The sequence below is a fragment of the Uloborus diversus genome, chromosome 3 (assembly GCF_026930045.1).
Source record: "Uloborus diversus isolate 005 chromosome 3, Udiv.v.3.1, whole genome shotgun sequence".
Taxonomy (NCBI): Eukaryota; Metazoa; Arthropoda; class Arachnida; order Araneae; family Uloboridae; genus Uloborus; species Uloborus diversus.
In genome coordinates this window covers 71947373-71973616 of record NC_072733.1, presented here as the reverse complement: position 1 = coordinate 71973616, position 26244 = coordinate 71947373, and the positions used below count along the sequence as shown (strand labels likewise).

The 26244-nt window shown below is 35.1% G+C and overlaps 1 protein-coding gene across 2 annotated transcripts in view; it reads right to left on the bottom strand.

The window, feature by feature from the left end:
• Positions 1 to 25134, bottom strand: part of LOC129218546 (ankyrin repeat domain-containing protein 39-like) — a 34398-nt gene extending 9264 nt beyond the window's left edge. The window contains exons 1-3 of one of the 2 annotated variants that reach the window (XM_054852847.1): positions 25036 to 25134; positions 20430 to 20598; positions 678 to 766 (exon numbers count right to left, since the gene is read on the bottom strand). In XM_054852847.1, the coding sequence (XP_054708822.1) occupies positions 678 to 766; positions 20430 to 20523 (183 nt within the window). In that variant the 5' untranslated portion in view covers positions 20524 to 20598; positions 25036 to 25134. Of the gene's footprint in view, positions 1 to 677; positions 767 to 20429; positions 23282 to 25035 lie in introns of those variants that run through there. The other variant, XM_054852846.1, reaches the window with a different exon arrangement.
• Positions 25135 to 26244: the final 1110 nt, after the last annotated feature.

Genomic DNA, 26244 nt, shown 5'->3' with positions numbered 1-26244 from the left:
GGAGTCAGATATCTTAAAATAAGATAAGTTTCTGGAAAGTTGAAAGCATTTGATTTGAACAAGTTGCTTACCTTAGTAACCTTTTTTTATAGTTATGTCTGTAGCACCTTCCATATTATTCATATTTAAATGCCAAACTGACTCACTATCCTTTTTGTGATAACGTGACAAAAAAAAACGGCATGCGAGGCAAAACTAATAAAAATGTGAACTAAACTGCGATGCCGCTCCTGAAACACGAGTTCAAGGTGGGGAGCAAACCCCTATCGGGACTGGTACTGATTTTTGCAGGCCGCGGGGCAAAGCCCACTTTTCCGCAGCCGGTAGGATAGCTTGTCTAAAATTCTTTTATTTTTCTTCCGGGAATCAAGAGGTGTGTAAACAGTGAGAAAAAGGGTGACGGTAGACTCAAGTGCACTGACCACTCCCTCTGTCCCCTGCTTTTGTTGCTTATTAGGTGGAAATTCTTAGAAAAGGCAGATCACATTTTTGAAATCAGGTTTGAGGTTAACAATGTACGACAGAAGCTGCTGTGCAAGAATTTTTCCGGGGGAGCTGAGACGGTCTGAAATATTCCAGGGGGAGCTCAAGCTCCCCCAGCTCCCCCGGCTCCGACGCCTAAGTGTTACGATATTTAGAAAGTGAATTTCATGTGATGATAGAAGCTTTATACTTACGAGTGCTGTATATCCAGATGAATCACGCATGGAAGGATCAATAGATTTTCTTAGCATTTCTTGTACTTTTTCAACATCACCATCCATAGCTACAGCAGAACAATAAAACACTCACATTACACTTCTCACAACTTAATATGCAAATGTAGAATGTGTATTGCAAACCTAAAACCAGGGAGTAAGCAGAAGACAGTTAGAGCCAAAACACCAAACAGAACTTGTAGCTTTGAGGAATATTTGTATGTATTTTTCTGGTCAAATGCTAAGACTTTAAAAGATTAGACTGCATTTAAAAAAACAAAAGAAAAAATAAACTATTAACTTTAGTTAGTGCATTAAGATTATCCATATTATTTTACAAACATATTGTTTCAGCCTTTTTTCATTTACTCAATGTCTTTTATATTTTTACAACAGGGGAATTTCACAATAGTTTTTAAAGAAGTTTAAAGTTGTTCAAACTGATATATTTTTTCTAAAAGTCTGCTTCAGATAGGCAGGAGGAATTGTGAGCTAGCTATTGACTTACTATGATAAGTTATAGCTTGTGACCTTGAGCAGAAGCACATAAAAGTTAGTTAAAACCAAAAACAGGTAATCCAAAAATCAGGAATTGATTTGAATGCAAGATTTCATTTTTCTCTTAATTTTTTCTTTAAAAGTTGGAGTATAGAGTACATAAGTTGTACTATAAACTCTTTCTTTTAAATATACTTTTTAATGGGTATTTTTTACTCTGATACAGCATGGATGAGTTAATCATGGTTTTTAATTGCAGTGTTTTTGAGCATTTTAAATTATATTGACTTTTTTCGGGGTGTGGTGATCATGCCAATGCGGCATTTCTACCAGAAAGTTCATGTACTCTACTTATATACAAGCAAAGAATGGAAGCAAGTCTTTGTTAGGGTGACATCCCCAGTAATTGGCAGGTCACCAGTGATTGGCATTTCTAACAAAAATGTCTTAAATTAAGATTCATATCTGATATTTTAAAAGTAGAAGGTTATATACCAATTGAGTGTACATTTACTTTAAAGATTATAGCTTCCATTCATGTTACTAAATGGTAGCAGTGCATAGGAAAGAGAAACAACTGTGGCTTGTGTCAAATCAGACATTTTTGTTGCAAAAGCTTCTTCTCTGGCTTAAGGGAAGCATGCGCATCAATCCATTAAAATCCAACTGAAAATATATTTTAAATTTTGGTTGTCAAAAGTTTTGTTTAGTTAAAAGGTGTTACTTTAAGTAGGTAGAAGTATATTTTTGTCCCTTTTTGGATTTTTGAAATAATCATAGATGTCATTTAGTGGTGTTTCAGTTTTGCTAGTCCCCAGTAATTGGCAAATAGCCAATAGTCCCTAAGGGTGTTATGCAATGTGTCACTAGTTTGATTTCCGATACTTTTGAAGCAACAATACAGGGTGTCCGAGAAAGATCCATACAACTTCAAAAATTTATTGAAAAAGAAACCACAGGATTACAGTGAAACTAATTAGTACATTAGATAGAATAACTCAAAAAGTTTTTTTCTGCAGTATGTTTCTGACTATATATGGCGCTACATGTCATGCAAAGGAATATTAAAGCATTTTAGTTATTTCAATGGCGGATCGCGTGAAGAAAGCTCAATATGTTGCGTGGTTTATCGAAACAAAATTCCTCGAAAAAAATATCGAAACTAAAATGTAAACGCAACGGAACAAAACATCCAAACAGCTGTAGCTACTGTTGATGTTAGCATGCTGTCGTAGCATAACGGTCGTGGATGGAATTAGATTATCGTCTTGACATTTTTGGTGCTACGAAAGGGTCTCATGTAGAAATTTCCTAAGGTAATAACTTAAGTTATAGGAAAAAAACTTTTTGAGTTATTCTATCTAATGTACTAATTAGTTTCGCTGTAACCCCATTGTTTCTTTTTCAATAAATTTTTGAAGTTGTACAGATATTTCTCGGACACCCTGCATTATATAAGTTGTACAATCGCTTTGAATCCTACAGAATCTACTGTTGCATTTTTAAAAGAAACAATAAAAAACTAATATGTTTGGCCGTCACAGTCAGATATTGTGACTGTAGAGAATTATTTCTTCCCTTAGAATCATTGGGTAATGTTCCTTTTTCTGTGGAAATAGCTATAATTCGTAAAACCAAACACCATACCGATTGATGAAACAGCAATAGTCTTGATCCTTTTTTCCGTGTAACACTTCAAATTTATTTTTAATTCTCTTGAATACTTTTTCAACATCAAAATGTATGCTTTTAACATAAATTTATGCAAAATTATCTACTTTAAATTATCATTAATTATGTTTCTTATGATGATAAAATCTGAATGCACTTTGTGAAAAGTAAAAAATAAAAAGATTTTCTAGTTCTATAAATATGTGCCAATCACTGGATCATAAGGTGTCATGCACTGGTGTATCAGATGCCAATTACTGGTGATTTTGGCAACATTTTTTACATACATTTTTATAAAAATATTTATTCAAATATTTTTGCTTTTAGTGAACTAAATACATGCACAGATGCGCATTCTTTGATACAAAAATATTTGCAAGTGAATTTTTTTTTTTTTTTAAGTAAAGAAAACCCAGAGGTAAGTTTAAGGACCAATTCTTAAAGTGCCAATCACCGGGGTTGTTACCCTAGTTATTTAAAAATTATTTTAAGCACTCTATATCTTTGATTTTTTGCAATAGCTTATAGATTAATATTGTAACAGTTACATATTATTAGGGGCACATTTCAAATGTGCCCCCAAAACAGTGTCCAAATGTGCCCCATCACTAGATGTTTATAATTTTTTTGAAACTTGTCACATAGAAATTTTTTAAGACAAATTTGATTAATAAATCAATATATTTAATGAATAAGTTATTTCTTTTTATATAATTATTTTTTATAACTCAATATAAAGGTGTATTAATTAGCATACAAGAAAATCCAGCATAAATTACTTTTAAGTTTTAAGTGAGCTTGACACTCAGGAAAATTTTCTTACCAATCGCTTTAAATTTTCTCTGTGAGGGAATCATGCATATTCTTTTCATCACTTTTCTAAGTTTGGGAAAATTGAGCAGCCCATTTTGGCTCTGTCCAAATCCAATCCCCCTACTTTCTAAGAAAAAGACCCCCAAGGTGGGCACCCCTTCAAAAGGTGCTACCTCTTCCCTGTGACTGAAGGAAATTAATTCTCTGCTTTTCTATCAAAGACATAATGGCAATATGTAAACCAGAAAGAAACTAGTTTATCAAAATGAAAGACTGACTAGCAGCAAGGGTGTGCACAGAAATTTTGGAGCCCGTTACAAATTACTTTTTCGGACCCCTCTCCATATTGTTAACCTCTACATCCCCACATATATATCACCTCTCATTTTAAAAATCCGGGTCAACTGGTGTCCCTTCTCCCCCCCCCCCCTTGTGCACGCCCCTGACTAGCAGTAGAACTAGAGATGTTTGCATCTAATAGCTGAAGCTGCTGATTTAATATTATGGTTCATTATAATTTTTGAACAGCAATTTTTAATAGTGCGTTGTCAATGTTAGCCATGAAATGAAGTAACTTGTTAGAGATAAAATGTCCATGAGCAAGTGCTTTATGGCTGCAAATGAAGCAAGAAAAAGGGATTACTTAGGCAGTCCTATCATGCAACTGAGATGGTTGGTTAGTTGCAATTGTCTTTGTCAAACATGAAAGTTTTCAAAAATTAAGTCATAATGCAAATGTTGAAGCACATGTCAAGTGCATTCCACTGTAACTGAGGTAACATTTGAGATGAAATGTCAATATTTTAACTTTTTATTTTGAGTAAAGTTCCAAATGTAAAGTAGTTTAATTTACTGTCGCATACAGCTATAATAATTCATTAATAAATGTACCTAACCACCTAATTATTTTTCCTAATTTTTATGAGAATAAAAAATAAAATCACTACAGTAACTGATGCAACATGAACTGAACATATCAAAAAATCTATGAATTATGAAACTGTTACATTAAAATTTTTATACAAGTGAATAAATAATACATATTTACAAACATGCACACTTGTGCTGTTCTTGGATAATATGCTAATTATTATTATGAATGAAAAATTGGAGTAACAGATGCAACACAAAAAGTAACTGATGCAACGTCAGTGAATAATTTTCAGAATTCATAAGAAACACAAACCATGCTCCCATTGTTTACTGGTGTGGGTGTTTCAATGTCACAGATGACATTCTCTGCTGCATACCAAGTTTCATCTGGTATAAAAGGCCAGCGCCAACCATCTTGACATTTGTGCAGTACACTGAAAAACACTTCATCAGTTGTAGCTGCCACATCATTAATTATTAGAGGGTATTTTTCCGAGTCATACTGAACTATTACAAAGTTTCCAACTTGAAACCTGTGAGTTCTATTTTTTGCAATTTTTCCATTCATTGAGCATGGATTCAGTTCATATGAGTCAGCTTCTAATGCAGAACTTGCACAAACTTCGGTTCTTGTGAACCGAAGTTTATGCCAAGTCTTGTAAAAGTTAACGTATCATCACCAAAGAAAGGGCTTATAACACTAGTTTCATCAAATCGATCCCCTGCTTTCCGGACATAGTGTATTTGTTGAGTGTTGGGAATTCTCCTTGGTTGATGTTCACTCCATTTTTCTTCTAGTGTGTTTCTGTTGCTCTGCATATCAGCTGATGACAAGTATAAGACTATGATATTGGTGCATGCCTCCTTGCCTACAGAAGCACACTTGGCTGCATTTGTTACAACTGCAGACTCTTGAATAATCCTTCTCCATACTGCACGCTTTAGTGTACCACCAATTCTATCTATGGGCCCCTTGCCATGGGATGTGGCAAAAAAACTCCAGTCAATATTTGTCAACTCCTTATGCACGCTTTCTGGTGACAGAACAAACGGCAGTGAATATCAGTTTTTAAACTGGCTGCCAGCTCCATCTGAAAATATATGCAATTTCTTGATTGGATTTTGCTGTTGAAAGTATTGCAGAATTATCTTGTTGAAAGAAAATACAGCAAACTTGTCATGCCTCAATTCATCGCTAACAATTGCAAAACTACGCTGCCGATCATGTGTGGTTAAGACTGCAGTGAATATGGTTACAGTGTTGCTGTTCCAGTGAGCAGACATTATTTCATTTTGATGCCTTAGAGCAAAGTTTTCAGCATAATCCTCCTGTAAGACTCCTTCACCTTTTGGACAGGAGCTTTTCAATATTCTTATTTGATTTAATTGAAATTTAGACATGAAGCAATGTCGTCTTAAATTCTTCAACTGAACTGAAAGGGCATCCAGTGCAGCAGAGAGAGGTGATTCATTTGTTACTTTCTCAAAGTGTCCATTAGATCTCTATTGATAGTAAGATACAGCCTTAGTATTATTTGTAGATCTGTTAATGCTCTCAGAAAATATGTTGGATAAATGTATCTCCGTATCCTTGCATTCCAAACACTCTCCAAAGTTGCATTTTACAGACCATTGGCACACTGATTGCAGAACGAATGTATTTCTATCATTGGGTAAACTGACATCTGGGACTGCTTTTTTTATCCCCTCAAGCAGCATCTCACCATTTTCATGATAAATACAACAACAAACATTGTGATCTCTTTCTGCTACAGGCAGAATATGTTTTGGGCGAAGTTCTGCAAACTTTGATTTACCTATCTTATGTTGAGGGTGCTCTAGTGTGAACTGCTTGTAACTTTCCAGGACTGTCATTATAAGTATATTTTTTTGTACTCTTTGTTACCACAGGAACTGCGAATAGTGATAAAATCATTTTTTCCTGGTAACTGCCTTGATATTAGATCAATTTCATAAAAATTCTTCACTAGCTGTATTATGTTAGGATCTAATGCAGTTGATCTGTGAGAAACAGTTGCAGCTGATCGGTTTATATTATATTTCAATATTCAAGCTTTTCAATCACAGCTTGCTTTTTACGGGGGCTATTGGGAAGTGCTCACTTTGCACGTTGTATAGCCTTTCCAAATGATTGTGGTGATTTGAAAGCTTTAGATGGTAATGGAAAGCTTTCTGCAGTGAGAGCTTTCCTTCTGGCTCATGGCTTTCTCATGTGCTGCTTGCTGCCTTCCTTTTCATCCTTCTTTGTTGAATTTGTCCATTTTTGTCTACATGGCTTTTGTTGCTCTGCATTTGCGACTAACCTGGCGTCAGATGGCCATGCAAGAAAGAAATTCCTTTGGTTGGCCAAGCTGGGGGAGTGCCAGGGAGGCAGCATTAAACCGGTCGGGATGGAATGCCACGCTAGCGGCCTCATGCGCCAGTAGGCGTTAAGAGAATCAAGTCAAGTCATTTTGACGTTTCATCTCATACTTTTTTTCTGCTGTCATGCGACTTCTATATTCTCTCATCTTTTCTGTGGGAGTCTTTGGTGGCATCTTGATTCAATATCTCAACCTGGAGTGAAGGTAAAACCTATGAATACTAACAAAGGTTTATATTTATTTAATTATAATGTTAACTCTTATTATTAATATTTGATAAAAATTAAAAATTATGGAAATTCAACAAATAAGAAGGCTCTAAATAAATGGGAAGCAGATGTAGGCATAATGTTGTTCACTGTAATTACTTTATTTATTCCACAGTAGAAAACAAAACTATACTTGGATGTTATGTTTTACATAACTGTATTGGATCAATAAGCTCAACAACAATAATAACATAAATTTTACTGAAAATTTGAAAAATTTATATTGTTTAACTATAAGAATGAATAAATAATGAATATTTATTCAAAAAAAAAGAGGGGGACAGAGAAGGGTGGTATTTGTGTTGAACAATGGCGTATATAAGGGAGGGGCTGAGGGGGCCCGGGCCCCCTCCAAAATGTGGAAAAGAACTTAATTAAGGGTGGTTACTTTTGGTTTTAGTTGCTCACAAGTAATTTCCAAACTTTTAGCTATAAAAATGAATAAATAAGTATGATAGTGATAAGAATAATTATAATGCGTTAGAGCAGAGATTTCCGAACTGGGTGCCGCAGATAAGAGGTGAGGGGTGCTGCCAGGCGCCCAAGGTAACAATAATACGTATGTATATAAAACTAGACTAGGATGCCGTGAGAAAATTCTAATTCTTCAAAGGGTGCCGTGAATCGCTAAAGTTTGGGAACCCTGCTTTGGATGGCAGCAGGATATGGTGTTGAGAAGAGGTTTTAGGATCCGTACCGCATTCTCCAAAAAAGAACGGGTCTTGGGAAAGTGAAGTACTTCAAACAAAAAGAAAAGCAAATTATGTTGAGGAAAAAAATCTCAATTCTTTCAAAAAGAAATCTTCAAATTAAAAAAAAAATTAACAGATGCATATAATTGCTTATTAATTTAAATTCCTCTCTCTTTCACACCCCCCCCCCCCCTTTTTTTTCTTTTCAAAATGATTCTCTCCTTAACTCTCGTTCCCTAAAAGAAATTTAAAATAAGTTTTAGTTGTTCAGTTAGAGTAATAATGGAAATTTGATGTCCTAAAACGCATTTATTTAGGCGTTTTTCGGGCATCAATTTCCAAACATTTCTGGAGGAAGATACCCGAACCGATTCTTTCACCGAAGTTACAATGAAAAATAGTCTGCAATTGTGCCTTAAAGATTTCAATTTTGAAAAGTTTCAGAGGAAGATCCCTAAAACCGCTCCTTACCACTAAACGTCTATAAAGATGACCTAAAATTGCATTGTACCTTTCAGAGAAGGATTCTTGAACTCTTTCTTACTTCCAAAGATTGCTTAATGTTGCGGGAAAATCTGAATTGCTTTTGAAAAGAACCTTAAAATAAAATTTTTCAAAAGTTACTGATGACTATTGATCACGTCCAAAACTTTTTATTCTTTTCAGCCCCCACACCCCAATTTTTTCCCCTTTTTCATAGTCGGTCAAAGACAAGAAAGTCTTCAAAATACTACACTTCGAAGTCCCCTCCACCCACTAAAACCATTAAAGAGCATATTCAACCTCGTTTTCAGGGCTACAATGTCGAAAAATTTATAGGGGACAACTACCAAAACGCCTTGCCTTCTGAAAGCATCAAAAATTGTTAATGATTGCCTTTATGGAGCTTCAATTTTGAAAAATGGTCAAACCCCCTAACGTTACCAAATATGGTCCACAGACGCGCTTTTAAGACTTCAATAACGAAAAAACTTTGGACGAGGGTCCGACTACTCCCATCTGAAATCTGACAATTAAAAAAAACTACAATTTTGGAAAATTCAAGATGGAGAGTGTTTAAATCCCTCCACCTAGTATTACTGAACATCTGTTTATAACTTCGTTTTTCAGGACTTTAATTTCAAAATAGTTTTTGGGGACTGTCCCAGAACCGCCCTGTCCATAAAATCATCGAAATTAGACTGAAACTGCGTTTTTGGAACTTCAATTTCGAAAAATTGGGCGGAGGAGTAAGGGATTTCACTCTATTAAAAAAAAAATCAATTGGCGGAAACTTCAAAAAGTCCCATTCTTTTCACTACACTAACGTCAACTGATCCAGCCTATAATGGCGTTTTTAAGATTTCAATTTCTAAAAACTTCCGCAGAAGCCCTCCGAATTTTTCCTCCCCTAAGCCTCACCAGAGACTGCCTAAAACTGCGTTCTTAGGACTAGAATTTGAAAAAATTTCGGGGGAAGAACCCCCTGACACCTCCCCAGAAGTGATTATTTCTCGAGACTGCTCTCCTAAGACTATTATTTGTTTGCGCCACTCGATGACAAACCTTTTACAAAGTTCTTACCCCACTAAAAAATATGAGAAAATCAGGGCACTATTGCTCCCCTCCCCCCAAAAAATTACGAAAAACAAAATAAGCGGGAGGGGAACTAATCTTGGTTATATGGCCCCCCTCAGGGCCGTCGCTAGCTAAAATATCTGGGGGGGGGGTTGACAATTGGCGGCCCTGTCGAACATTTAAAAGGGTCTATTGCCCCCCCCCCTTCCCCCGGGTATTGAAAAATTAATGTATTTACTTATAAGTGGGTGTGTTTTTCGTTGTTTTCCGATAAAATTTGCATTGAGTATACACTAGGGTGGTCACAAGGTACATGAGGAAGAACTTTTTTCAACTAATCTTTTTCGGCATCCCCGTAAAATGTGCCAATAGACTAGAAAATATGATTTGCAAAGTTTCAAGTCATTTCGATGATATTAACACGTGCCGCAAAGAGGGTAAAGTTACGAAAAATGGCAATTTTTAGCAAAAAATCGCAGTTTTTCATCTGTAAAACCAAAACTATTCATTCTAAAAACTTCGTTTTGGTCTCATTTTACAGGGAATTTTATTCTCTTTAAGTCTGATTTCATCTAAATTCTTGTAAAAATTTATTAAACATTATTCAGGATTTTTCAAGTCAGGTCGTAGCTAATATCCTCAAAATCGCGTAAAAAGAACAAATCATTACAATATAAATTGTATTTCTTCTATTAGTTAATGGTTGTAACCCCCTTGCAATGTTAAGCTATCAGAGTCAAAACAGCAATATTATCAGAAATATATACAGTGAAATCCCGTTACAACGAATACCGATACAACGAAATATCTGCTTCAAAGAAAGAAATTTTCAGTTCCGATTTGATTTCCATTACGTTGTTTGAATTTCATTACTACTAAAACCTCGTTACAATGAAGAAAATTTCTGGTAATTTGAAGTTCGTTGTAACAGGATTTTACTGTACTATAGTTATGTCTCTAAAACTCAAAGCTAAAACAAACAACTGCATGTAAAACTTATGAAATTAACTGTAGAGGCCATAAATACGGAACGTTGCTTTCCTCCTCGGTGCTCAGGGCTAAACACTAGCTTAAAAATCCCAGTCTTGTAAGGGTTTTCAACCCTCCCCCCGCCCCCAGAGAAAGGAAAAACTAGGATTCCCAGGATAGTGGTCTGTGTTCTTAGACGAGGACTTTTTAGGGCTTTTGTTGAAATGACAGTCATTTTATGGCTGCTTTCTGCAGTACAAACCTGCGTTTTGTGAGTACAGTTTGTTACAGAAAAAGTTTTTGTATTTAGCTTGTTGCTACCACATCTAAGAAGTTGGTTTGAAAGGAGTTTTGATTTGCAAAGTACGTATGTCCACTAGTCTTCAACCAGATATTTTTGAAGAATTTCAGCATGAATGATATAGATAAGAAGCAATTCAAAGCAAGTATAGATGGTTAAAACAAAATAAGCAATCAAGGTGAAATTCCAAGCTTTCTTTTTGAGAAAAAAGACCAGCAGCAGCTTAGGGATGCCTATAAGAAGTTCATTCCAATTTGCTTAACTTATTTAAGGACTTTTTTTCCAAACAATGTTACTTTTCGAGTACCTGGTGCTATTCCATCACACAAGATGAATGGCAAAGAACATATGGCGTAGTGAAAAGCAAAGGGATGTAATTTCCAAAAACCACAGTAATTTGCACATTTACTTTTTTTCAAAATTTAAAAACAAAAAGAAAACTATCATTTGATAAAGACAGAGAATCTTCTTTCTCTTCAATCTTGAAGAAGAGTAGTCTTTCATCTTAAAGCATGCTTTTTACAAAAGACAATAATGTTACTTGTTTTCTATTTTAGGATTTCAATCAATTATTTTTGCAATACAGTTTAAAAATTTTATGAAACGGTGAGAAACAAACGTATGTAAGATCCAAAATTTTAAAATTTGACGATAATCAGTAGAATTGGTAGGAGAACCTCTTTTCTGTTTTGGGGCAAGAGACGGAACTCGAAGTTCTGGCTAGTGCTGCTAAACAGCATAGTTTAGAAAAAAATCAATTAAAAGTCTATCTAGAATCTAAAATTTAAACGTGTTTTACTCGAAACTTTAAAAGTTAACTTACATCCCTTCTTACAGCTTCTTGCTGCCTCATATTTTACAACTACAAATCTAAATAAATTTACGCTGTACGATGAATATTCACGTTATATAGTCATGTAGAATTATGAAATACAAGAAATGAAAGCATTTTTGACTTCGTTGTTGCGTGGTTTTAACAGTGCACGCAGTGAGATGACTGCTATAAATAGGTTTACAGATAAGAAAAACGAATCGAGGGGATAGTGGCTTAGATCACTGAGATGATCTAAAAGTGGGGGGGGGAACGCGGACCCCATGAACACCCCCACTGCGTTCGCCACGATACTGCCACTGATGAACATATATGTAAATGTATGACTATATGTTTAATTTCTTTTCTATTAAATTAAAAATTCTTTACTATTGCAAGTTAGTCCTAAAGTAGAAGATGGAGAACTTGTAAACACATAACAACCGCAGCTCATGCGAGCTGTTCCGGTATCTTTTTTAAAACATGAATGTTAGGTTATTATTAATTTTCGAGAAAAAAAAATAATTTATTATTTTTTGTACTGTCGATTCAGAAAGTATAGTTTAGTATTTCTTTATTTCTTGTTACTACATAATTAGTCAAGAATTTTGTGCTATAGAACAGATACAGGAAGGCAAGATTATCCCATAAAAGTCAGAAAACTTGAGCTTCTCCTCAGAATTTTTAGGGAGCCAGAAAATGACAAAAAAACTGTGATTAACAAATAGTTTCTGCTTTTAAAAGCATTTTTAAAGAGATTGCTAATGTTGCCGCATGCTAAATAAAAATGTTTGGAATAAATGAATAATAATAAAAGGTGAGGACACACTTAATAAAATGTGGTCACAAGTTATGTTTTCTGGCATGGGATTTGTTTCAACTCTGTTATAATGCACCTTTATGTCACTTAATTTTTTTTGTGAAGTGTTAAATTTGACTTAAACGTTTTACTACGTTATTCGTTGAGCATTGCAGTACAACATGTGTAATGTACGAAATTTCAATTCTTTGGGAAGGTGGAATAAACTTTATTGAATTCTACTGGATCACTTTTGTAAATATTACTAGTAGCACAAATAAGTTTTGCATCAATGTGCATAGAATTTTCGAAAAATTTCCCCAAACTAAAAGTGAGGGCCTTAAAATGAGACCGAGTTTTCCCTAATTTTAAAGGCTAATCTAGTCCTGACTGCAGGAAATAAAAAGGCACGAAACATTTTAATTAAACACGAAACATTAACTAAAAAAATCCATTTTAAAATCATTTAAAAACATTAATAACCTGTGTGAAACCTAATAGCAATGTATAATAAAAATAATCTTAACACAATAAAATATTTCTTGTGCTGTGCAGTCTTATAGGTTCATTTTCTTTTGTATCCAGCGATTGGAACAAACTACGAAACTTTCAAATTTGACAGTGAGCATTGTTATGTAATTCATAAAAAAATGTTTTGTATTTGACACATTACAGTACAATTTAAACTGACAAAGTACAGGTCAGAGCTGTGGAGTCAGAAGGAAAATGTTCGACTCCGACTCCTGGATTTTGAAGCGTGCAACTTCGACTCCGGCTTTTTTTTAAATTTTATTTATTTATTTTCAATTCCCTCCCTCTCCCATGGGAAGGGGTTATATATTTTATCGGATCTTTTGGATTCGCCGCGCCAACATTTATTTGAATTTACCGAACACCCTCAGAAGCTTCCTCTCAAGCTACGGGCGCCAGCTCGCTCAAGGAATACATTCCTTTTACTAGTTATTATTTTTATTTGAAAGGGATTACTTTAGGCAACAAATCCGTTTGATGACCGTTGCAATTAGTTAAAGAGAGTACAAAAACAAGCAAACTAGGGGATTGCGTAAATAGCTGTTACAGAAAGTTTGATAAACAATCAAGTCTGCTGGTTGCCAAAGGCAGTTATTTTGTTGTTAGTAGGCCTTTATACTTGTAATCGAACTAATTGGTTGTAAGTTATTTAAAAAATGCAAGGAAAGTCGGTAAATATTATTTAAAAAAAGAAGTCCGGAGTCAGAGTAGGCCTGTTTCGAATGACTCCGACTCCTTTACCCCAAAATAAGCCCGACTCCGACTCCACAGCCCTGGTATAGGTCACAAATTCTTCAATGAAATTCCTTGAAATATGATGATTGTCCTCTCTTTTTTTTTTTTAAATCTTGTACGTATGTGCCCCAGGCTTGACGATATTCGGATACAATCGGAGCACATTTGAACAATTGAAGTTTTTTTTTTTTTTTTTTTTTCAAACACCATAAAATGAATAGATTTTCTTTCAAAATCTCATAAAGATCATGACTCAAAGAAAATACTTCTATCATTAGAACACTTTTGCCCAGAGAAATTCAGAACGTTCTTTGAAAAAAAAAAAAAGAAAGAAAGAAATGAGGAAAAAAATTCCTCATAGGTCCCTCTTTCACCTATACTCATATGATATTGATTTTCAGTAAGACTGAACTAAACAATTGCTAAGCAAACAATTGAATAGGAATAAACATTTGTAGCGTAGTACTGAACAAAATTAAATTTTGCTTGCGCCCAAACATAAACTATGACTTTTTGAAAAGGAATTTTAATATATACAGGGGTCTGGCCAGAGGATATTTGGTTCCGTTAATGGACCCTTCACAAAAATCCGATCAACCAAAACGGACCTTTCACAAAATCCCGATCAAACAAAACGGACCTTTCACAAAATCCCGATCAAACAAAACGGACCCTTCACAAAATTCTGATAAACAAGATCGGATCTGTCACAAATTGTTTATTGAAAGAGCAAATCTGAAAGCAAAATAACGCATATTTCTGTGTATAAACCGATAATTTTTGGAACCTTTTTTTAAAGTCAAATTAGAGGGGTCAGCTTATACAAAATCGGCTAATTTTGAAAAAAAATAAAAGAAATAAAAAATCGGCACTCTTGCGATGCTCCTGCAAGCGATAAATAATTGCTACTGCCAAATAAATATAATGGTTGTTTGTTTTATCACAGCTAATTAGCAGCGGTGTTGTGGTAAACTTTTCTGAAAAGGCATTGGTAAGCACTTTTCTCCGCTCATGATTTAATAAACAATAATAATATATATCTGCGAAATGAACTTAGAACTGCAAAGGGATAGTAAGGGTGAGGAAAAAATATGATCGCTTCAGATAGGGTTACCAACTTCAAAACTATCACCACTTAGCGTCTGGCGTTGAACCTTTATAATGACTTGACTAGAAAATATTCTCATCATTTTGTCGGCTTGTCAGTATTTGCGTTTTTACGGTGCGGTGCGATGTTTAATTGTTATTTTGGGAGAAAATTATATGGGTTTTGATTTTTCGATGCTAAGAAGGATGATTAACTTTAAATAAACTCTTTTAATTTGCCTTTTTTTTTTTAGATGTCTACATTTTGAAAAATGCAATCTTTTAACATCCGATATGAGAATCATATTTTGTTCTTTTTTCAAGCTAACTTCGCTTTATTAGGATGCAAATAAATGAAAAGTCTCTTTGTTTCTGTTAGAACTCTCATTTCAAGTTTTTAAAGCAAAATTCCATTTTCTGTTACGAGTCAAAAATTAAAATGCTGAATAGATGATTTATTTTATTATTATTATTTTTTTGGGGGGGGTCAACTGTGTTCACAGATATTAATGATATGTTATCATAGGACTCTAAAATGCAATTTTAAAATAATTTTATCAAAAATATTTCTTTTACAAGCCGTTTTTACACTTTTGATGCCTTCACTTTGAGAATTGCTATCTCTTTGCATCCGCTATGGGAATCCGATTTTTCGTATTTTTGATGATTATTACGCTTTGTTAAGAGGTAAACAATTGAAATATCTTTTTATTTTTGTTAAAATCACGGAATTTATAAGTTTTAAACGAAATTCTGTGCTTTTTAAGAGTGTCTTGGGTCAAAAAGTTGAATGCTGAACCCTATTCTGAATTTTGTTTTATTTATTTATTTTTGTTACAATTATTTTAAATACTGTACAGAAATGTATCTAGTATAATTTAACATAATGCAGAATGGTAGATAAATATTGATACTTGAAAGAGCGATGCCCCCCCCCCCCCCGCCAAATATCAGGAAAAAAAATCCAGAATGATTTTCTCGTCATAGAAGAGGAAAACACTCAACTTAAAGTTTAATTGATGCAGTTTGTGCCATCTCTAAATTCTAAAATTTCGTTTTAACAAAAAAAAATTTTTTTTTTGCAAAATTTTTTGATTTTTCACAAAATTAATTCATTTTTCACAAAATTATTTGATTTTTCACAAAAAACGGACCCTGTGAAAAACCCTGGATAGACCCCTGATATAATTTCTGAAGCAAAAGTTGAACGCCTTATTACGAAATTATATTCCTGAAGTGCGAAGAAAAATTTAGTTCCTACTGCTACAAAATGCTGCAGGCAGCTCGAAATTGAGAACATTCCTTGTTCAGCAAACCACAACAAAACAGAAAAATCCAGATAACGTGTATTTGAATAGCTAAAAGGATTCAAATCTCAAAGGAACAGGGCCGAGACCCGTGCAGTGAGCTGTCAATTTGGGTTCCACCTTGATGAGAAAGAAGGGGGGGTTGACAACAGGGTAGCTGGCATTTTCGGAGTACGTGCGTGTGGATGCGATGTCTCCAAATAGAGCAAATTCTTTACAGTGGGTCAGACATTTTTGACTAGTTTAGTGGGAGAGGGGCGTTCCACTTTGTGGGTTAAATACAGGACCACCGAGAGCCAACGGCCCCTTGTCAGCTTCCCCTCCGTTTAAAACCCTTAAGATTTATACTACGGTGACTCCGACCCTCCCCCCCCCCTCCAAGGGCCGGCTCCTTAGTTTTCGATTAGGCTGGCATGGCTTCTCGTCGGCCATGCTTAAATATCTATATTTTTAAACGCATTTAAAGCAATGATTCTTACAAACCGCTAAATAAAATATTAATAAAATAATAGTGCTAAAAACTAATAAACACGCTCTTGTACAAAAATGAACTAAAAAGTAAAAATTAATCTTTTAATGTAAAGTGCATTCATCAGGGAGAGGATGTCATGTCCCACAGTGCCACAGCTAAATATAAATTAACTTAAAACAGTGAGAGTAAGATAATTGACCAAACAATAAACTTTAATGTAAAAAAGCATGGGGTGCTCTCCATTTACATTTTTGTAATGATTCGGAAAAAATGATAACGTCTAAGCTTGCAATGAGAAATCTAAGACATCTGATATCAAGCACCTTAAACAATTTATATGATACGATACATTAAGAGTTTGGGTTTTAAAGGGTTTTTTAAATAGTTTATTAATAGTTTTGCTAAATATATTTTCATCAAGGTTTTTTTGCTTTGTGAGGGAGCGGGATTTTAATGTTGTTCGAAATAAATTGAGCTCGTTACTTAAATTCGATTTTTTTTTAGGGGAGGGGGAACAAAATTTATTTTTTTTCTAATCCTAGCAGTTATTTTAATCTGATTCTTCCTTAAAAGACATAAATCTTTGCGATCCAAATAAAATTGCGCAAGAAACTTTAGAGGTTGTTGAGCGTCAGCGAGCAGGGGGCGGAGCCAGTAGTAATTTAAAATTAAATTGAAATCTCTTCAATGGAATACTTTTTCCCTTGTAAAACAGGGGTGCCCATCTCCCCCAAGAGCAAGAGCACATCCTCCCCTCCCCCAATATCACAAAGAACCCCCCAACTCGGGTGGCCCTTAAAAAGAGAAACATACCCCTTAAAACACCCATCTAAAAACTTCAATAGCGCAGTGTGTGCCACGATAACCCCTAGGTAAGCACCACTCACTATGTAAAACAAATCTTACCTATAAAGGCATTACAAGGACCTCATACACAAGATTATCATTTAGTGGTTGCAAAATCAGAGTTAAGGCAATTATAGATTATAGTTGTAGAAGTTTTTTTTTTTTCCTAACTGAAAAAATAAAAGAAAAAGTAAGTAAAAAGTGCAGTTACACGAAAAGGTTGGGAGGGTCCGAGGGAGTATAAGAGTGCTTTTAAGAGGAGCAAATATCTTTATTACTATTACTAATAATAAAGCTGAAAGTATCTCTGTCTGTCAGGATTTCTGTCTATCAGGATCTCTGTGACGCGCATAGCGCCTAGACCGTTCGGGCCGATTTTCATGAAATTTGGCACAGAATTAGTTTATAGCATGGGGTGTGCACCTCGAAGCGATTTTTCAAAAATTCGATTATGTTCTTTTTATATTCCAATTTTAAGAACATTTTCACGAGGAAATTATCACAATGTGGACGAATACATTACAGAATTATCATAACGTGGAAAAGCAACATGGTGAAGCAAATGAATATAGCCAGGTGGCGAGAAATTCATCATCCATTATTTGTTAATATACAGGCGAACCAAATGACCTTTTCATTTTCTACTACAGGCAAAGCCGTGCGGGTACAACTAGTAAATAATAAATGTTAAAAACATGAAATGGAAAAAGCGGAGCGCCGCTTTCAACTACATTATGGACTAAATCAGTTCGTTCAAAAAACTTATAACTACTTACTTAATGTTGCTGAATAAAGCATCTTTTCTATGCAGCTCCTCCAGTAGTCTTTGTTGAGCATGAGCTCTAATTAATAATAGGAAAAATTTCTGTCAACACTCAACTGACAGGGGACGAGTAATAATAAGAAAATAGAATCAGACGTTTTCTCGGAAACGTATCAGCAACTCCCATCCTCGGGCTCTCAAGGTCACACTCAAAACAAAAACCCCTCTTGCAAACTGAACACACCAGACAGATTTCTACTAAAGCACGTGATGAGAACAAAGTGACCATACCACACAGGGCTACAAACACTGCTTGAGCCTTTGAGCCCCTTCCATTGAGCCGTCCAAATTACTATCAAATGACAACCGGACGTTGCGAGGACTACAGATCCGCGGGCTATAAAGCAATTAGTCCCTTCGAATTTCGACACAAAGTACACAGACAGTTTTATCCAGTTGTATCGCTTGTTTCTGTTTTCCATCAAAAAATAAAAAAAGGGGAAAGTCTTCTTCATTGGTGACTTTTATTCCATGCGGCAGTGCAGTGGTGTAGCCAAGGGGTAGAATCGGGAGTCCCCCCCCCCCCCCGCATATAGCAACAAAATGATTTGTATGAACACACTGCAAGTGCCTAAAATTGCACTATCCGACCTTTAATTTCGAAACATTTTATATGACCCCCCCCCCCACCTTCCCTTCTCTCCCAAGGAAAGTTTCTTGAAGCACCACTGTGTACTGAAAATCTGAAAATGTTTCACTTATTTGTGCAGTACTTTTTTCAAACACGGAATGACCGATTTGTAATATCCCGTTCACGCGGCCCCACTTATAGCGATTAATATTCGTATTTTCCGCATCGAATGCCGCCCGAAAAGAATCTTAGCTGGTTTTCGCGGCCCCATTTATAGTTTTTTGATAGCTAAAAAGTACCGGATGTTTTAGATTTCACGTTTACTGATATTGCTAGTTATATGTTTTAGTTATTTTATTTTTCTTATAAATTTCAAATAACCCTGCAGCACTTTGAAACAGATTAATGTAATACTTCTACATATAGAATTGATTCATGCCTTCTCCACTTAACAGATTTTACTGAAAATGTTGGCGTTGCTTTTAAAGTTCTCGCACGTGTTTACACTGTACTTTTTTTTCTAATAAGGGATGACCGATATGTAATCGTTCACGCGGCCCCACTTGGCGATTAATATCCGTATTTTTCTCAACGACTCTTAGCTGTTTTTCGCGGCCCCATTTATTGTGTTTTTTTTGGGGGGGATTTGGGCCGCGATAGCTGAAAAGTATTGGATGTTTTAGATTTTAGGTTTACTGATGTTGCTAGTTATGTTTTAATTATTTTGTTTTTCTTCTAAGTTGCATTTAAGAACCCTCCGCATTTTTTCCTATTTGCAGTTTTATTCCTTACATTTCAAATCAATAATGTAGTAAAATCGGCGGCCCCTTTCTCCAAAAAAGTGGAGGGGTGTCACACCCCCCCCCTTACCGACGGCCCTGAGCCCCCTCGAAAATAAAAACATATATACGCCACTGGTGTTGAAAAGTTAAAAAAGGCATTGTATAAAGGTCTAAATTTATTTAAGCCTACACAGCATGGACCTGCTAATGTTGAATCATCAAAATAATGTAATGAAATATTTCTTTCTCCCCTTTATTTTTGTAAATGATTCATGGTAACTGATGCAACTTCCATCATGTTGCGTCAGTTACTACATTATGGTTGCATCAGTTACGCTTACTACTGCTAACTAAACTATCAGATAAATATTCTATTTATAGTAGCTTATAAAGATTTGTAAATATTACATCCTGTATGTATGTTATACTGGAAAACTTAATACATTTTTGAAAAACTCAAAAAAACCTTAAAAATGGTAACTGATGCAACATCCCACATGGCAATGTTTAAAGTTACATTTTGACTGTAAGTTTTACGAGATAATCTTATATCTATACAAAATATTAATCTACATACCTTTAATAATTCGCCAATCCAAACACTTTGGTTATTTTCTGGTGGAACCTATGTAAAAAAGATGAAACAAAAGTATGTCTTTATGGTTTTTATCTAGTGGCAGCCATGTTGTCTCTTGTAAAGCAGTTTTCTCCCATCAGGGGGCAGGAATACTCCAAATAAAGTGTTTATAAATAACTTCAGCCTACCAACATACATTAACAAGCATTGATTGTCAAAAATTTTCATTTATTTTTTTTTTACAAAAATGTCCCCTTTTACATGGAATTCACCCTCACAGAGAGTTAACAGCAATCATAAAACAATGTATCATAGAGTACAGATTGACAAAATATGCAATACAAATAAAATTAAATATATTTACCAGCACCCCAAATGCCCCTTTCAAACTGCATTTCATTTAAAGATTGTGTGCAGGCTGAAGGTTGGTGACTACAGTCACCGTGACAAGATTCCATAGCTAATTCCTGTCTGAACTTGAAACTGACTATTATAGCTTTATCTACTTTCCCAGGAAACAACAGATCTTCTTACTAAAATTTTAACAGAAGAAATATTAAAACCAATAGATTTTTTTAAAACTTTCATCATGTAAATAAAGCATTTTTGATGTGAATGAATATTTTGGTCTATTTACAATGATTTGCAGTAGCAGGGACTAGTAGTTAGAAGAAAAAAAGGGAGGGTGGATTTTTGGAAGCTCAAGACTTTATTTTAATCTATTTATTGGGCCACTTGAAGGAGGCTCTAACCTTGTAAATGAAAAACTGCAGCTTTACAAAGGCATTTTTTTTAAATCAGTGTTAAGTTTTATTAAAGTTAGAGAAAGGGGGAGGAGGATCAGGGGCTCTTCTCGGGGAATTCTTGGAAGCTGAAGGTTTAAAAATGTTTAGGCTATCTATGGTGAACTAATGGTAAGGGGAACTCTTCCCAGAAAAAACTTCGAGACTCGAGTCTTAAAAATACAAATTTGCCATCTTTAGCAAACTTAAGACAGGTTGAGGAATCAATCTCAATTTCAGGCTTCCTTTACCGCAATTTCGGAGGAAAGTTCAGAAGCCTCCCCCCATTTTTTTTCTCTCCAAATTTGAATTCCAAACAGCTACAGTCGAAATCGTTATCACGACACCTTTGGGACTGTCAACAAAGTGTCGTCAAAGCCGGAGCGACGTCATAACCGAAATAGTTTTAAAAAGTCATAATTAAACATTAGTTAACCATAAAATTAGATTTAATGAAGAAATTAATTGTTTATATTTTTAATTAGCTTTAACTATTGAAAATTTGAAATACTGGTGAATATAACAAAAATTAATAATAAAAAAAAAAGAACCCTTTACTTATTATTATTATTTCTTTTTTTCTTTTCTTTTTTTTTCAATTATACAACACTTTCCAATAAAATGTTTGATTTTTTGAATAACATTTGTCACACTCCTTCTTCCACGAAATTACCAGCAAGAAAGAGACCAATTCAAAAACTCTTTTCACTTTTGTCCGCAATTTGATTAGGTTTTGATGGCTAAGCCCCACCTTTCCCTTTCTAATCTTTTTATACACTTTAAGAGTTGTGTTTTCCTTTTCAATCTAATGAGGATCCCCTTATATCTTTTTCTCTCATGGGAGAGGTTTGTTGTGACCACCTACAGCTTAACATGGCTATGGTCTTTTTCTTCTCTTGCTGCTTTCCTCGTCCAGTATTGCAATCCACCTGCTTTGAATTCCTTTCTATTGTCCCTCTTGTCGAAGTCTGAAACCTATACCTTTCAGAACTTATCTACTCGCCCCCCACCATTCTCGAGGTGTCATGCCTGGTCAAATCTCTAATCTGAGTCAGAAGTTCCTACAACACACATTTCCAGACGTCTTCATTATGTTACTGCACATTTTTCGATTGCAAAGAAACATTTGATCCAGTCTGCGCAGCTCGAATCGTCGTCGTAACCGGAGTTGCACGAAAAAAACTGTCGTAAAATCCGGAGCCACTTAACATTGAAATTATATGGCATAAGTTCGGAACTTTGAAAAAATGACGTGACATCCGGAGTGTGGTAAAGTCCGGGTGTCGCGATAGCGAGGTTTGACTGTATTTTTATTTGCAAAATAAAGCCTGAAGGGCCATGGTAGCCTGATCCGTAAGGCATTGGACTTGGGACCGGAGGGTCTCGGGTTCGATCCTCACTGGTCGAAGACCCACCGTCGTCATTAATGGTGACTGTGCGACGTTAAATATGCTCATGGTCACAATGTCCTCCAAGTGAAACGATACCTCTGGGGGTGCCAGACTAGGAAGTTATTCGGCTCCTGGCCTGGTTCTAAATTGTCTCTCGAACTGTCCATAGATGGCACAACCATCTATTGTGTTGTCTTTGTGCTGTCCTGGATAAACAAAATCCTGGAAAATTTGTGGATTAATAGAGATATAAGCTTCCTTCGTGGAATAGCAGAAATCTCAATATGTGTGTGTGAAAGAAAGAAAGCCTGAAACTAGAGTCTTAATATTTCAGATTTAGACCATCTTTGAAGTTCTTGGTGCTAGTGCCACCACTAGAGCACACTACTCTTTCATGATAATTATTTATAACTAAAGTATGAAATGTTTAATTATAAGAATTAAAATCCAAGAATAAACTAGATAATGAAATAACGATAATTTAACTTTTTAATATTCCATTAAAAGTTGATTTATTTTAAAGCAAGCAAATAAGCATTTGTAAAGTAATGATTTCGGCACAACAAAGTGAGATTTTAAAGAAATTTAACTGAATTATTTAATTGTAATTTCAAAGAACTGTCATATGACTTTCTTATCAGTTTTCTTAACCAGGGAATCACGCAAATAGCGTAACAATGAAAAAAGTACATGTAGTATTCGAAAGAGCCTCTTGAGAGGTTTTTTAACCAACTTATTTGCCCTTATCTGTCGTTTTTCAATATAAGGTCTTAACGTCTACCAAAATTTTAAGAAAGTGCCAAACTTAATGACTTGGAAAGAAACTGCTAATGCAATTTCACTGCATGCATCCATCTACAAATCAGCTGAGAGACATACTCCATAACTCACTGAAACTTACTAAATTTGGTGACCCTTCTTAAAATTTTGGCAGACTTTGAGACCTTATGTTTCAATAATGGAGAAAGGAGGGCAAATAATTTATGCATCCAGAACAGAATTTCCAACCCCTCGCCGAATTCAGTCCCGCGAGATTTTGGGATCGAAAGGAGCAAATCCTGCAGTATTGACTTTATTCATCTAAAAAATTTAATTTTAATGTCAAATATAAAAAACTTCGTGTTTTAGGAAGGACTGCTTTTGTCACTTGAATTAGTAGTTCTCCCGAATCCTGTATACCAGTTGTTCAGCACTAAAATCGAAACACAATTAGCATTTATTGTTTAGTAAACAAAAGTGTGCCCTAAAAGAGTCCAACACCTCTTAACAAAGCATTGCTCGTACGGAATGAGAAAGGTGTTTTGCTCCAAAAATAATGCCGCTTAATAAAAACACTTGCTGTGGCTCCAGTGCAGTTGGTTTTAATAAGATTAAACAACTGTGGACATTTTACAAAAGGAGATTCCCATACATTCTTCACCTTCTGAAGTAGATTTTTCTTTTCTTATACTAGGTTTCTGCTCCAGAACAGTAAACTTAGGACAAAAACTATATCTATTGGATATGTGTTTTTCTGTATTCAATTTTATTTGCATTGCCCTTGTGGCTTCATTAACATTTGTCATCGGATCAGTGCACTTGCTTCATTACATCAAAGAGGTAAGGGCTACTTGGTTTCACCAAGTCGCAGTCTCGGTAGAAGTTTTAGGATAACTTCGCTAGTTTTACCCCTCATTTGAAAGACATATTCAAAAACTTGAATAGCTTTATTATACTGCTCTGTCATACGAGTCATCCTATGTTTCATCCAAGTTTTTGTCGCCTCTTTTAGAGTCCTGCCGAATATATAAATAATGTCGGGTTTTTCATTGCTTTCTGCTTTGGTGAGAAATATTGTGCACTTTTTGTAAGTTAAAAGTTCTGAGTGTATTTCTTAAGCTTACATTGAGGATGCTCCAGAGGGTTTTGCAATCAGTAATGCACTTTTCCTATGTTTTCTACTTAATTTTAAACTTTAGTGAAGGTTTGTTTTGAAATTATATGCTTTTTTCTCAATTGCTGAACGTATGAAAATTGAAAGATCGAATGAGAATACCAATTCATTCTCAGAAAAATACTCTATTTTTATAGTGGTCTAAATTGGTAAATTTACAGTTCATCATATGAGAGTTTTTGTTGATTTTCTTGCAGTTATACGAGGAAGGTGATTCAAACTTCAAATGATGCTTGTGAAAATCGTCGTTTTATGAGCGGCAAAAGTTGGAAAACGTTGAAATGGAAAAAACTTGTGGGACTAGGGAATCCCGCTAAATATCATGCGGGATTCGGGATCGGGATTGGAAATCCTAGTCCAGAAACACGTTATACAATGTTCTTTCGAGTGCTACTTGTTTAGTTTATGATTTCTGCATGATTCCCAACAGTCAAAAAACAACATGTGATGATATATTTATGCTCTGCCTTTACGAACAAACTAAGCATCTAATATACGAAAATCAACATATAGGTTATTTTATCAACAATCTCCAGAAATATTGATTCAAAATTGATGCGAATGCAACACATTCTATTCTTCGCAAAAGTGCATATATTTTCTGAAAAGTATAACAATCTCATTGAGCTATTCACCAAATATCCTAAATAAACAAACAAACCACTGACGTAGACCGGAAGTAGCGAGTCTTATTTCCGGTTAAGCGCCAATCTCCATTGCTAGAGATAGGTGTTCATAGCGAAAGCGATTTTGTTGTGCTTCTTTAAAAAGCAGAATAATGTCTTCGGCGTATTTCAATGCATTAAATAAGAAAGACAAACTTAGTTATTGTTAAAAATTATCTTTCAACGGCTGTGACCTTACCGATCCTTTAGTAGATGGATGGCGAATCTATTGCTAACTAGTCTGACTAATAATAGGAACTGGAAACATTGCAGGGTTACCATATTTGGCAACTTATCGCTCAGTTGAAAGATTCTAATTATTCACTTCAAAGATGTGGATAAAGACAGAACAAGCACTTAACATGGTCACAGTTAAAAATGGTATAAGTAGAAATTCTTCACATTAATAATATTTTTTAAATTAGTATTTTTCACAAACGTAAAAAAAGTCTTGAAAAAATCGTAAACAGGAGTAAACATCGCATAATTTAATTAAATTATTTTTTTTTACGTTTTATGTCAATTTATTTTTGGTGTTTTCTGTGATTTGATTGTACAGATCAAGCAGGTCATTCGCAGAGTCTTTTTTTTTCTTAAAAATCAGATAATGACAATTAAAATAATAATAATTAACAAGAAACGGAGAAAAATTGGTAAAATTTTAATTAATGCTTCCATGAGCATTGTCAGAAGAGTAGGGAGAGAATTGAATGCTCCAAACTCACTTCATATTGGGACTCTATAGATGGGACTGCGGCTCTGCGCCCCCAATTTTTAGGGCTCATGTGCTCACGATGATGATATGTCGCGAGAAATGAAGGTTGAATGCCTAATTATTTGGCCTCCAGAATAATCTAAACTACTTGAGAATATAAAATTATCCTAATTTTAAATTTTTATTTAAAAAAAAAATCACTTGCGCACAAATGAGTGTTGAAAAATACCTTTAATTGCTCCCCCCCCCCCCCCCCCAAAAAAAGAAGAAAAATTAATCTGAATTTTGACATCTTGAATTCAAATTATGTTTTTCGCAATCACGAGTGTGCGTATGTAGGCGTGTGTGTTTGTGTGTAAGGGTATGTGTTTGTGTGTACGGGTTATGTGTATGTGTGTGATGTAGGCATGTGTGTTTGTGTCTGTGGGGGGGGGGGTGTATGTGTGTGTAGGCATATGTGTTTGTGTCTGTGTGCAGGCATGAATGTGTGGGTAGTTGATGTTTTTGTGTGTGTATGTGTGGGTATCTGTATGTATGCGTGTGTGTATGTGTTTGTGGTGTAGGTGTGTGTAGGTGTATGTATGTGCGTGTGTGTAGGACATGGATGCAACCTGGAGACGGCTTTCGCTGGCGGTGCAGCATCGTGAGGAGCCCGTCGACGGTGATGGTGCGAAGGGTGGTGGTGGGAAAAAT